At 48.4% G+C, this 12,451-nt stretch overlaps 3 protein-coding genes across 3 annotated transcripts in view; 1 reads left to right on the top strand and 2 right to left on the bottom strand.

Moving 5' to 3' along the window:
- The window catches only part of adam19b (ADAM metallopeptidase domain 19b), a gene marked incomplete at both ends in the record, with an annotated part of 40,346 nt that extends 35,143 nt beyond the window's left edge, over positions 1-5,203 (bottom strand). The window contains 3 exons of the mRNA XM_084448531.1: positions 697-767; positions 1,278-1,399; positions 4,987-5,203. Coding sequence (XP_084304657.1) covers positions 697-767; positions 1,278-1,399; positions 4,987-5,203 — 410 coding nt within the window. The remainder of the gene's footprint in view (positions 1-696; positions 768-1,277; positions 1,400-4,986) is intronic.
- A 1,213-nt stretch (positions 5,204-6,416) lies between these two features.
- Positions 6,417-9,282, bottom strand: thg1l (tRNA-histidine guanylyltransferase 1-like). Its single transcript, XM_084449199.1, has 7 exons — positions 9,120-9,282; positions 8,765-8,965; positions 8,456-8,632; positions 7,914-8,083; positions 7,651-7,739; positions 7,262-7,369; positions 6,417-7,178 (listed from the first exon to the last, which is right to left on the bottom strand). Exons 2-7 carry the CDS (start codon positions 8,956-8,958, stop codon positions 7,014-7,016), a joined length of 903 nt encoding a protein of 300 aa, XP_084305325.1. The 5' UTR covers positions 8,959-8,965; positions 9,120-9,282; the 3' UTR covers positions 6,417-7,013.
- Positions 9,283-9,480: 198 nt separating this feature from the next.
- Positions 9,481-11,080, top strand: lsm11 (LSM11, U7 small nuclear RNA associated; the record flags this gene model as incomplete). Its single annotated transcript, XM_084448530.1, has 4 exons — positions 9,481-9,955; positions 10,073-10,212; positions 10,415-10,498; positions 10,620-11,080. 4 exons carry the CDS (start codon positions 9,481-9,483, stop codon positions 10,950-10,952), a joined length of 1,032 nt encoding a protein of 343 aa, XP_084304656.1. The 3' UTR covers positions 10,953-11,080.
- Between the last annotated feature and the right edge of the window lie 1,371 nt (positions 11,081-12,451).

The raw sequence follows: 12,451 nt of genomic DNA, 5'->3' as shown, positions 1-12,451 counted from the left end.
TCTCCTATATCACTCTCTTATTGTCTCACTATATCACTCTCTTATTGGCTCTCCTATATCACTCTCTTATTGGCTCTCCTATATCACTCTCTTATTGTCTCTCCTATATCACTCTCTTATTGTCTCACTATATCACTCTCTTATTGTCTCACTATATCACTCTCTTATTGTCTCTCCTATATCACTCTCTTATTGTATCTCCTATATCACTCTCTTATTGTCTCTCCTATATCACTCTCTTATTGTCTCTCCTATATCACTCTCTTATTGTCTCACTATATCACTCTCTTATTGGCTCTCCTATATCACTCTCTTATTGGCTCTCCTATATCACTCTCTTATTGGCTCTCCTATATCACTCTCTTATTGTATCTCCTATATCACTCTCTTATTGTCTCTCCTATATCACTCTCTTATTGGCTCTCCTATATCACTCTCTTATTGTCTCTCCTATATCACTCTCTTATTGTCTCTCCTATATCATGCTCTTATTGTTGCCAGACGCCCTCTGCCCCGTTAGTGGACAGGAAGTCCCGGACATGCGGATAATCTCATTTCCTGTTTGCCCAAGGCACACATAGCGGGTGTCCTCTCTCTCTGTCCCCGCGAGAAGGTCTTTATCCCGTCTTAATGGGATAGTGTCCTACATCTGCTGGACCCGCTGTGTAAACAGAGGACAGGTGGACAGAAACTCACTGGTTCCTCTGGAGACGCAGTCTCAGATCCCGTCCCTCTACCTTGATCAGGACCTCCACCCTGGACGCTCGCTGAGGAGGAACACACACACACACACACACACACACAACAGATTATGAAATCTGTCCAAACAGCACAGAGGCCGGGGTATCGAATTGGGATTAGCGGGAGGATGAGTGTTTATCTTTTGGTTTTCGGGTAAAGAGACACAGAGAGAGACACAGAGACACAGAGAGAGACACAGAGAGAGACACAGAGAGAGACACAGAGAGAGACAGAGATATATCATGCATGGGCCACAGTGAGAACCCAGCAGATGCATCTAACAGTAGGAGTCTATCAGAGCTCTCAGCTGGTATCTCCTCCTCCTCCTCCCTCAGCTCTGCCAGGTCAACACCAGGCGCCACATGAAACAAGATGAAACAAGAGAGTGTGGTAGAGAGACAGACAGGCAGACAGACAGACAGACAGACAGACAGACAGGCAGAATAATAGGCAGACAGAGTTCAGATCAGGGTCTTTGTGGAGCCCCCTACAGGTCGGGCAGCTCCGTATGGGACGGCCCCCTCAGACTGACTCACCTCCTCTCCCTGTGGGGGGGCCCTCTTGTGCCTGCCGGGGTGCAGCCAGCGAGGATAGGTGACCTCATGACCCCCCAGCAGCCCCAGGCTGCTCCGGTCAGGGCTCTGCCGGCCGCCCAGCTCTGCTGACAGGAACAGACAGGCTGTTAGGGTTTTAGGGTTTTAGGGTTTTCTGTATTCAGAAGAGGTTAGGGGGTCTGCTGGACCCATTGGGGTTTCAACCCACAACCCAGCCCCTGTGCAGGCTAGAGACTCTACTAGATTACCTATACATACATCACATATAAACAGTTATGATCAAGACCTAATTCAACTTGTTTATCTCTAAAGTAGCACACACACACACATCAATTCCAGGTAGGAAGAAGTCAGGGTAACAGCAAGATTGAGACAGAGCGTCTTGGTGAGGGGGGCATGTGTGTGGCACAGAGGAGTACTCTGGTCCATGCAGTCTGGGTAGTTGTAGTGTAGGCTACTGTCCTACTGTATTACATTGGGGTCCAGTGGACCCCAACCCCTTCTGTGTGATGTAAATGTGTAGGGGGGTGTAGAGTAGGCGCCCCCCCCAAAAAAAAACACACAAAAAAAAGTTATCCTCCATGTTCTTCACATAAAATAAGCCAAGGCCACCGAGTTTCAGGTTGAAAAAAGTATTACTTGTATGATCTTTATTTTAGTAAACATTGGAAATGGGTCCAACAGACCCAAACCCCTTACAAGGGTTAATGTCTGTCACACGCAAAACAGCAGCTGCAGATTGATTGATGATTGACTGACTAAAAGATGTATTAGTTGATTGGTCCGATTGATTAGCTGGATGAATGACTGTATGGCTCCTTACTCAACACTGTCATACTAGCAGCCAGTTCACAATAAAGGCTTGAGGAGTTGTTAAATGTAAGACACATGAAAATCAGCAATGAATGTCTTGAATGAGAATAAATCTTTCAAACTAGTCGGTCTATGTGCGTGATAATTTTGTACAGGTATACACGCAGCAATCCTTATAATGAATGGACGGACTCACCGTTATAAGCGTCGCTTTCGGAAACAGACGTGCAACACAAGGCGACTATCAAATACAGGCACAGACCAGGAACGGTATCTATAAGCACATCAAAAAGGCACAGATGTAGTCGGAGACACATTCTAAAATTAGCGACTATACGCGTACGACTAAAATCGGTATAAGCTGCCAAAAGTCGCTGTGCAGTGCGCATAACAGTGATAGGATTCCCGGTGTGCGCGGGTGGCGGCGCCGGCACAATATCGTACTGTCTCTGTTCAGTCTGCAAGATGCTCCGGATCAGCGCATCTCTCATGGAGAGATAATCCCTCCCCTATCACCCACGAGAGACAGACAGAGAGAGAGAGAGAGAGAGAGAAAAAAAACTGTAAGTAATAAGATTTTAATGCATCTATTCCTTTAAAACGTCTTGTGTAGGCCTACTGTTTATATTGTTCTATTAATTACCTCCGCCCAGCGACAGTGCAGGGCGAGATGTAATGTTTTCGGTGGCGTGCGTGAGTTTGTGCGTGCATTTGTGGGTGCGTGCATTTGTCTGTTAGCAGGATTATGCAAAAACCCATTGACTGATTTTCACGAAAACTCGGTGGAAGGGTGTAGCATGGTCCATCTAAGAACCATTAATTCAGCTCCATTCATTTATTGGACTATATTACTTATAAAACTACCAAACCGACTTTTATGAAACTCGGTGGAGGGTTGAACCAACCCACTTTAGAACACATTACATTTTGGAGCGGATCAGAATCATGGGCCGGATCCACAAATGAAAACAAAACTTAGAACGAAGCCAGCTCCCTGTGTGGGGGTGCTAGAGACTCTGGGTTTGGACTGGGGTGTGCGGGAGGAGAGCCCAGAATGCATTGCATCGTCGCCCACCGGCTGTGATCCGAGTGGGGCGCCACAAAGCAGACTACACTTACAGAGCTGACTAGACTATAGCCGAAATACAGCCACCCATTCACCTCCAGTCATTTTTAGCTCCGCCCCAGCGAATCACAGGGCGGGTACACAAGATGCCCAAACACAGCCCGGACGACCATTCACCTCCATTCATTTTCTGGACTAGGATTACACAAAAACGACCAGACTGCTTTTCATGAAACTCGGGGGAGGGGTGTGGCACGGGCCAATTTAGAACCCATTTCATTTTGGCACAGAGCCACACAATCTATTCAGGGGTGGAGGTCTGTTCTCTCAGAGCACCACTTCTAGTTTGTTTTGTTTTCATTCATTTTTATTTTTCATTCATTCAGGCGATGTAAACGTTTCCTGCCACTAAAGCCCAGTCAGGTCCACTGTACTCTGAAACTATGAAATGACTTAGATATCTGAAATACAGGATTCTCAGCTTCAGCGTTTAACACTGCGAGCTATAGGAACACACCAAACATCAGGTTCACCACCATGTTCATGGCCCTGTGTGTGTACTTGGTAGGGACCTGTGATCATGGCCCTGTGTGTGTACTTGGTAGGGACCTGTGATCATGGCCCTGTGTGTGTACTTGGTAGGGACCTGTGATCATGGCCCTGTGTGTGTACTTGGTAGAGACCTGTGATCATGGCCCTGTGTGTGTACTTGGTAGAGACCTGTGATCATGGCCCTGTGTGTGTACTTGGTAGGGACCTGTGATCATGGCCCTGTGTGTGTACTTGGTAGAGACCTGTGATCATGGCCCTGTGTGTGTACTTGGTAGGGACCTGTGATCATGGCCCTGTGTGTGTACTTGGTAGGGACCTGTGATCATGGCCCTGTGTGTGTACTTGGTAGGGACCTGTGATCATGGCCCTGTGTGTGTACTTGGTAGAGACCTGTGATCATGGCCCTGTGTGTGTACTTGGTAGGGACCTGTGATCATGGCCCTGTGTGTGTACTTGGTAGGGACCTGTGATCATGGCCCTGTGTGTGTACTTGGTAGGGACCTGTGATCATGGCCCTGTGTGTGTACTTGGTGGAGACCTGTGATCATGGCCCTGTGTGTGTACTTGGTAGGGACCTGTGATCATGGCCCTGTGTGCGTACTTGATCATGGTCCGAGGTGGCTGAGCTCCCAGGCAGCTTTCTGAGCGCCATGGACCAAACCTTACTGGTTTTGAGGCTGAGTGCACACATGGTTTCTGGGTAGAGACTGGTCTCTGGGTAGAGACTGGTCTCTGGGTAGAGACTGGTCATGTAGGTAGAGACTGGTTTCTGGGTAGAGACTGGTCATGTGGGTAGAGACTGGTTTCTGGGTAGAGACTGGTCTCTGGGTAGAGACTGGTTTCTGGGTAGAGACTTGTCTCTGGGTAGAGACTGGTCTCTGGGTAGAGACTGGTCATGTGGGTAGAGACTGGTCTCTGGGTAGAGACTGGTCATGTGGGTAGAGACTGGTCATGTGGGTAGAGACTGGTCATGTGGGTAGAGACTGGTCATGTGGGTGGAGACTGGTTTCTGGGTAGAGACTGGTCATGTGGGTGGAGACTGGTTTCTGGGTAGAGACTGGTCATATGCATAGAGACTGGTCTCTGGGTAGAGACTGGTCATATGCATAGAGACTGGTTTCTGGGTAGAGACTGGTTTCTGGGTAGAGACTGGTCTCTGTGTAGAGACTGGTCATGTGGGTAGAGACTGGTTTCTGGGTAGAGACTGGTTTCTGGGTAGAGACTGGTTTCTGGGTAGAGACTGGTCATGTGGGTAGAGACTGGTCTCTGGGTAGAGACTGGTTTCTGGGTAGAGACTGGTTTCTGGGTAGAGACTGGTCTCTGTGTAGAGACTGGTTTCTGGGTAGAGACTGGTTTCTGGGTAGAGACTGGTTTCTGGGTAGAGACTGGTCTCTGGGTAGAGACTGGTCTCTGGGTAGAGACTGGTTTCTGGGTAGAGACTGGTCTCTGTGTAGAGACTGGTCATGTTCTGAAGCATGCCGACCCAGTGGCCGGTCACAAAGACTGTCACAGTATTAGATTCTAGCTGTTAATCACCAATTGTAGCTTTTCATGTTCAAAGCACCTTTAGCTTTTAGGTCACATCGCAAAATGTTTTGGAGCCAAAAGTCTAAATGGATCCGTGTGAAGGGCATGTCCAGACAGAGGGCTTTGGCAACATAAGCAGAGGGGCAAACAAACTCTCAGCAGCCATTGCAACTAAAGCCGGCTGTCTTATCTGTGTTTAAATATGTCATCCGCGCACTCACACACGTGGAGAAGTGTTGGGGTCAGCAGTCTGTGGTGAGTGTGGTATTCTTAGGGCTGCATAGTGACAGGGCAGCCAGATCCACCCTCTCAGCTCGCCTCTAAATGGAGTCCTGGCAGAAGGCAGCAGGACTGTGTAGAAGCCAGGTATTGATTTTCATGTTATTCCATTAAAGGCTCCCTCACACGCCCTATTTACCAGAAGCCTGTGGTCATATTTAACCCCCTGAACACATACGCTGAAAAAACCCATTCATATTCAACCCCCTGACCACATACGCTGAAAAAACCCATTCATATTCAACCCTGAACACATACGCTGAAAAAACCCATTCATATTCAACCACCTGAACACATACGCTGAAAAAACCCATTCATATTTAACCCCCTGAACACATACGCTGAAAAAACCCATTCATATTAGGGCTAAGAACACTCCTTTCGTGTATTGACATGGTGGCATTTGATATCAACCCTTCTCTCTCTCTCACACACTCTCTGAAACACACACACACACACACACACATACAGTAAGGAGCTTCAGCCAAGAACTCCTGTAGTAAGTGGTGTATATAACAGCACTGGAATGTAAACCAGAGAGAAAGGCAGATAGAGATATAGAGAATAGATGGAGATACAGAGAGACACAGAGAGAGACACAGAGAGAGACAGAGATATATCATGCATGGGCCACAGTGAGAACCCAGCAGATGCATCCAACAGTAGGAGTCTATCAGAGCTCTCAGCTGGTATCTCCTCCTCCTCCTCCCTCAGCTCTGCCAGGTCAACACCAGGCGCCACATGAAACAAGCTCACCGGCTTGGCAGGAATCTCCTGCTTTAGCTTGAACATGGTGGTGGAGTGACATTTGCCAGATGTCTTTAGGCAAGAACAAAACAAATGTGCATAATTTTTCTTTATTATTAAGTCATTTAAATGCATTTTAAACAGATTTTTCTAAGACTTAATGTCATAATGGTGGTTATCCTCGCCTGACGCAGCAGAGGAAAACATGCTCAACCGGTTGAAATTTGGAATAGAAAACGCTAGAAAGTGTGACCAATCACCGTGTTAGTCCTTTAACGTATTTAACAGGATTCGTAAATCATGGATGGATGGTTAAAAAGATCAAATAAAACACTTAATTTAATAGTGGTCGTATCATGTGTTTTTGCGAGGCCTGATCTGTTTATCCACCACTGTGGAGGAAACTTCCAGTGAATAGCTGGAAGGGTTCAATCTAACAGGACACTCTCCCTTAATGTAGTCCACTACTTCCATCCCTTAATGTAGTCCACTACTTCCATCCCTTAATGTAGTCCACTACTTCCATCATCTAAACAAAGCCACTGTACGCACATGATTAGTGCGAGAAACACACACACAGAATAATTCAGTACAGTCTTTCATCTCTTCGTGTGCAACATCGGCAACAAGCGAGTCGCTTGAGTCCCGGTCCGTCCTCTCTGGACGCGTCCTGCCTCAGAACCTGACCCCCCCCCATCAGTCACACGGTTTAAGGGTTCTGCTGTCCCCAGGGGTCAGCAGCCATCGTCTTCCAGAATGTCCGGGTGCTCCTCCCAGAACTGGTCTCCTATGAGGTCACAGTGGTGGGCGTGTACCCTCCTCCGGGGGCGGGTCACGTGCGCCTCCTTCTCCTTCTCCTCGTTGGGGAGCTTCACCTGCTTGGCCACGGTCTCGTCGCGCTGGGGGGGGGACAGGGATGGAGTTAGACGAGCTGTGCCGTGATCCTATGGACAGGAGAGGGTGAGCGCTCCTGAGACCTCACCTTCTCCCAGACCAGGGCCGTGCCCTTCCTGTGGACCAGGGGCTCGTTGTTGTAGTTCACCTCAAACTCGGTGAAGAGGATCTCGTTCTTGTCTGCGGCCAGAGTTCCCTAAGACAGATAGAAATCCATGTCTACTTGCCAGAACCTCTGAGTTCTGGCAAGTAGTAGTACATTGGCTTTTCCTACGTTAAATGCAATTATTCTAAGTCGCTTTGGAGAAAGCGTCTGCTAAATGACCGTAATGTAATGTAAAAATGTCGTGTTGAATAAACCACCGTAGAATCTTTTATATACAAAAGGAAGCATCTTAATATCTCTTGTTGCAGTAGCACACACACAGCTTAGAGGGGTATGAGTGTTAGATCACAGCACCAACATCCGGGTCTCACCTTTAAGCGCTCCTCCGCCTGGGCTGCGGTGAGCCTGCCTCTCTGAACCAGCGCCCAGAACACGGTGTTGTACAGGTTGTTGATATGACCTGGACGGGGAAACGAGGGGAAAACACAGAACATCGGCCCAGAAGAACACACAGAAGAACACTAGAGAACTCCACACTCGTCACAACGTGATGAGCAAGTGCCCGTGAGAGTGAGCTTACGGACAGGTGTGTGTGTGTGTGTGTGTGTGTGTGTGTGTGTGTGTGTGCGCTTACAGTCGGCCTGCCTCCAGTTTACATAGTCTCTCAGGTTACGGTTGCTGGGATACAGGACCACCCGTCCGTCAAACCCGGGGGGGTAGAGGAGGGGCTGCTCCCCAAAGTAGTCCCTCCAGTAGAACACGTAGGAGGAGGAGAACTGGGAGGCCACGTGGGTCATCAGCTTACTGAGGGAGGGAGGGAGGGAGGGAGGAGACGTGGAGGAAAGGGGGAGGAGAGGAGGTAGAGGTGGAGATGGACAGAGGAGAGAGGGAGGAGAGGAGGTGGAGATGGACAGAAGAGAGAGGGAGGAGAGGAGGTAAAGGTGGAGATGGACAGAGAGGGAGGAGAGGAGGTAGAGGTGGAGATGGAGAGAGGAGAGAGGGAGGAGAGGAGGTAGAGGTGGAGATGGATAGAGGAGAGAGGGAGGAGAGGAGGTAGGCGTGGAGGGGATAGGGGGAGAGGCACAAACATTAAGACCGGTTACCACAGCTGAGCTGACTATGCAGTATTAGTTTCAGCGTGTGTGTGTGTGTGTGTATTGTAGGCCGCTGCTGTACCTGGCTCTCCTCTTGAACCAGTTGGAGGTCCTCTTGAAGACGAAACTGAACTCGTCACTCTGTCCGTAGGCGATGGCGATGTCGTCCAGATCCTCCATGACGGAGCGCGCGCTGCGGGTCATCAGGCCCAGGGCCCTGTCGTCGTTGGGCTTGGCGAAGTTGTGTTGATCCGCAAACCTGCAGACAAACACACAGAGGCTCAGGCCCAGGGTATCGAGTGAAAGGCTTCACAAAGAGTGGCTTTTGTTATCTGCCATTGTCGCTGATTAAGAGTCAACTTCTATAGTGACACTTAAGTTGCCTACTCACTTGTGGAAGTTGCGTCCGTCCAGTCGTACCACAATGTAGCAGTTTCGCAAACAGGTGTCATCTGTTTCGAAATTGCGGACGTATTCAAACTTGCTTTTGGCCATTCTGTTTGCGCTGGTACAGAAACGAGCCTGTGGTGAGAGGATGCACGTCTTAATGCCTCCAGGAAGCCTGCACGTCACCTGAGTCAGCATGGGGGTTCTGCTGGGAAGAAACGCAGCTCTGAATAAGTTGCAGCCCATTTACTCTGTAAATAGACATAGGTGGAAGCAATAGTAAGGATTTCAAATAGCACTTCGACCCAGTGACAACCACATACAACCCAGCTCATTCAGAAGCTGATAACGTTACTTACAAAAGATCGGCATCATCTTTGGCAAGTATCAAATACCTAATAATACAAATTGCATGTGCAGCGTATTGTATTAAGTTAGCTGTGCTATTAGTGTTGGTATCGTTATTGACAAAACAGATTATATATTTTAGTAGCGAAGTAAAAGACAGCACACGTTGGTTTGTATACACTCCATCAATGAAAAAGGTCGTACTATAGCAAAAGCTCCGAATTTCCGTTCCGTCTCCGAGAGGGCCCATCCCACATGATGAAGGACATGGTACTGTAGCGCCCTCTTGTGGCAGTTTAGTCATAGCAGATGACAAGGAACTTTCCCATAATCCCCAGCTCTGTGCACGCGCCGTCTGCGGTTGTTTCGAACATGGAGGAGAGAGAAAGAAAAAAGGACAGTTTGCCTGAATCTGTCAGTAAAATAAGCGCCCCGTCAAGTTCAAGTACGACGCAAATAACTGAAGGAGAGTCGGGTGCGAATCGAGATAGCGAAGAAAAGGATTTAGCCGCTAAGCTAGACGTGAGCTCAGACAAGTTTGATCCGCTGCTGGCCTTATATGCTCCTACAGTGCCTCTTCCATACCCCGACGTGAAGTGCTTCAACAACGTAGCCGCGTATGAGAGTTTCCTCAAGGGGGGACGGGGCAGAGCCAAGCCGGAGAATGTGGAGAAAAAGCGGCTGAAAGCCATGAAGGGGGTGGCGGACCCCGAGCGCATCGAGAGACTCAAGAAGCTCATGGTGAACAACCTGCCCGATGCCGAGGGGGGAGAGGGCAGCAGTGGCACTGCGACGCCGAGGAGGAGGCAGCCGAAACCAGCCAAGAACGTCCTTACCAGGATGCCTCGTACGTCCTAACCTCTGACCTCTCTTAATGACTATCAATCATTTAGTTGCCTATCGCTAGCTTAAGTCATGCAACGTTTGATACATTTTGTTTTGATTTTTCTTCCTGTTTGCGCAGTCCACACGGGAAGTCCTCTTGGGCAGTTGCACCGTTGTGTTGAGGAGAGGAGAAGGGTCAAAGTTCATATCAGAACTTTCAAGGGGCTTCGAGGAGTGTGCTCCGGCTTCATAGTAGCTTTCGACAAGTTCTGGAATATGGTGAGACGTAGCTCCAACCGCATAGTCCCAACATTGCCTGACAGGCAGGTAGGCAGTATCAAACCTATACGTGTGTGATTTCACCATTGAATATTGGGCCGAGTCAACAGGAAGCTGGTCCCTCAGTTCACGGATGTCCATCCAGTCTGTGCAATTTAAAACCATTGTCATTTGTTTACCTTCCTGTCCTTGTGTCTTCCAGGCAATGGTGGACGTAGATGAGACCTACAGGGAGTCTCTTCTTGGAGAGGCTTTGTACCACGAGAAGGCCCTCACCGTCACACGGGTAGGTGACGGGGCTCTTCCACTGTATATCTTATACCACACACTGTATCCCCCCCCCCCCCCACCCTTAGCTGTTGAGTTGTGTGCTATGTTAATAGTAACCCCCCCCCCCCCCCCCTTAGCTGTTTGAGAAGCTGAGGGTCCAGGAGAGCCCAGAGGGGGGCGAAGGTGGGAGAGAGCGCACAGACGAGGGCAAAACTCAGCCCAATACCCGAACCACCCTGCGTCCTCAACCCAAGCCCCCCTCCACAGACAGCCAGGACACCAGGCGGGGGTGTGTGAGAAGGGACCCCAGGCCAGGCAGCGGACCCCCAGAAAGCTCTGAGCCCAGGCCCCCAGCGAAGGGGCCCCAGAAGAGCGAGTCCCAGCCCTACGGGCGGGTCCACACGCGCCACATCAACCAGCTCTTCATACGGGGGGAGAATGTGCTCCTGGTTCACCTCCTGCCCCTCTGAATGACCTGGTCCACCTCCTGCCAATCTGAATGACCTGGTCCACCTCCTGCCCCTCTGAATGACCTGGTCCACCTCCTGCCCCTCTGAATGACCTGGTCCACCTCCTGCCCCTCTGAATGACCTGGTCCACCTCCTGCCCCTCTGAATGACCGGCCCATCGGCTCCCAGAAGGACGGGCAGACAGACGGCTCTGAAGCCTTCTCTTCAGAGAGCTGTAGTCTACTCTGGACAGAGACTTGGATGAAACCTTTCTGTTATATCATATTGATATGTATTCTCTGTTTGTGGTAGACGTTTAAGAAATGATTTAAATAGATTTTTAAAAAGGTGGAAGGGCATCCTGTTTATAATTTGTTGTCTGTTTGTCTTGGGTTGCATCATGATCTGTGACGATAATGGATGAAAATGTTCTGGACCCAATAGGTGTTTGTGATGCTGTCTACACTGCTGAAAAAGAAAAAAAAAGGGAACGCTGACTTAAATCATCGTGGATCTCGATGAATGAAATATTCAAGTTGAAATTCTTTATTGATTACATTGTGTAATTCATGAAGAACAAAATGGTGTAAGAAGGGTCAATGGAAGCCAAAATCATTAACCCATTGAGGGCTGGATGAGATGATTAACTGTTCCCTAAATTTTTCGAATGGGATTTGTTTCTTATGAGAAACTAACACGAGGTGCACAGTACATCCAGTAGGTGGCAGTATAAACCAATCGGCCAACATTAGAAAACAGCTTAACTTGGCATTTTCAACTTCTGAATCTCTCAAAGGGGATTTTTCAGTCATGAGAAATATAGCATTTGGTATCCCACAGTATTATGAGAACTTAAGCGGCGAGTACACCATCGTCCAGCAGGTGGCAGTATAGACCCATCAGATAACAGTGGAAAGTAAGTCGTTACTAAGAGCCTGTCCCATTACGTTCCCGTTCCACGTCAGTTTGATCAGGAATGGCAGCGCTGTCTCTGAGGACCGCATGAAGGCATTATGAATAATTGAGTTTGTGAAGTTGGAGATTGCTTATGGCACTCAGAAGCTGCTATTTGTCTTGATGTTTCAGATGCTATTACTCTTTAATGGGCACATTACTCATAAAAGCACACGTTTTTCCTCTGACGGAAGTAGTGAAGATGCTTTTCCTATAAAACAAAAGGTTAAAGGAAGATGATTTGGCACGCACACATAATGGAACAAACCTTACAAAAGATTCCAGTTTGGGTCCTCAAATTCATGTTTGCTAGATTTAGGAGCTCAACAGCAGATGTCTTCAGTATAGGTAGCTACCTCCTGTATCATTTTCTCTCTTGTATTTCATATGGGAAGTTGAAATGAGGTTTTTAAAGGAAGTCCTATTGAGTTTCCTTCCCTGGATCCTGCTGCGTGTTTGATGTTCTTGTGAGGACATGTGTGTGTCATATGTGTAACCAAATCTCATTTCATTGTCTCATCTTCATTTGACAGACCTTTGTCCAACATCTATTTTATATACCTTTG

The sequence above is a fragment of the Borostomias antarcticus genome, assembly GCF_949987555.1.
Source record: "Borostomias antarcticus genome assembly, chromosome: 14".
In the NCBI taxonomy this organism is placed as follows: Eukaryota; Metazoa; Chordata; class Actinopteri; order Stomiiformes; family Stomiidae; genus Borostomias; species Borostomias antarcticus.
This window is presented reverse-complemented; position numbering and strand designations above follow the sequence as displayed.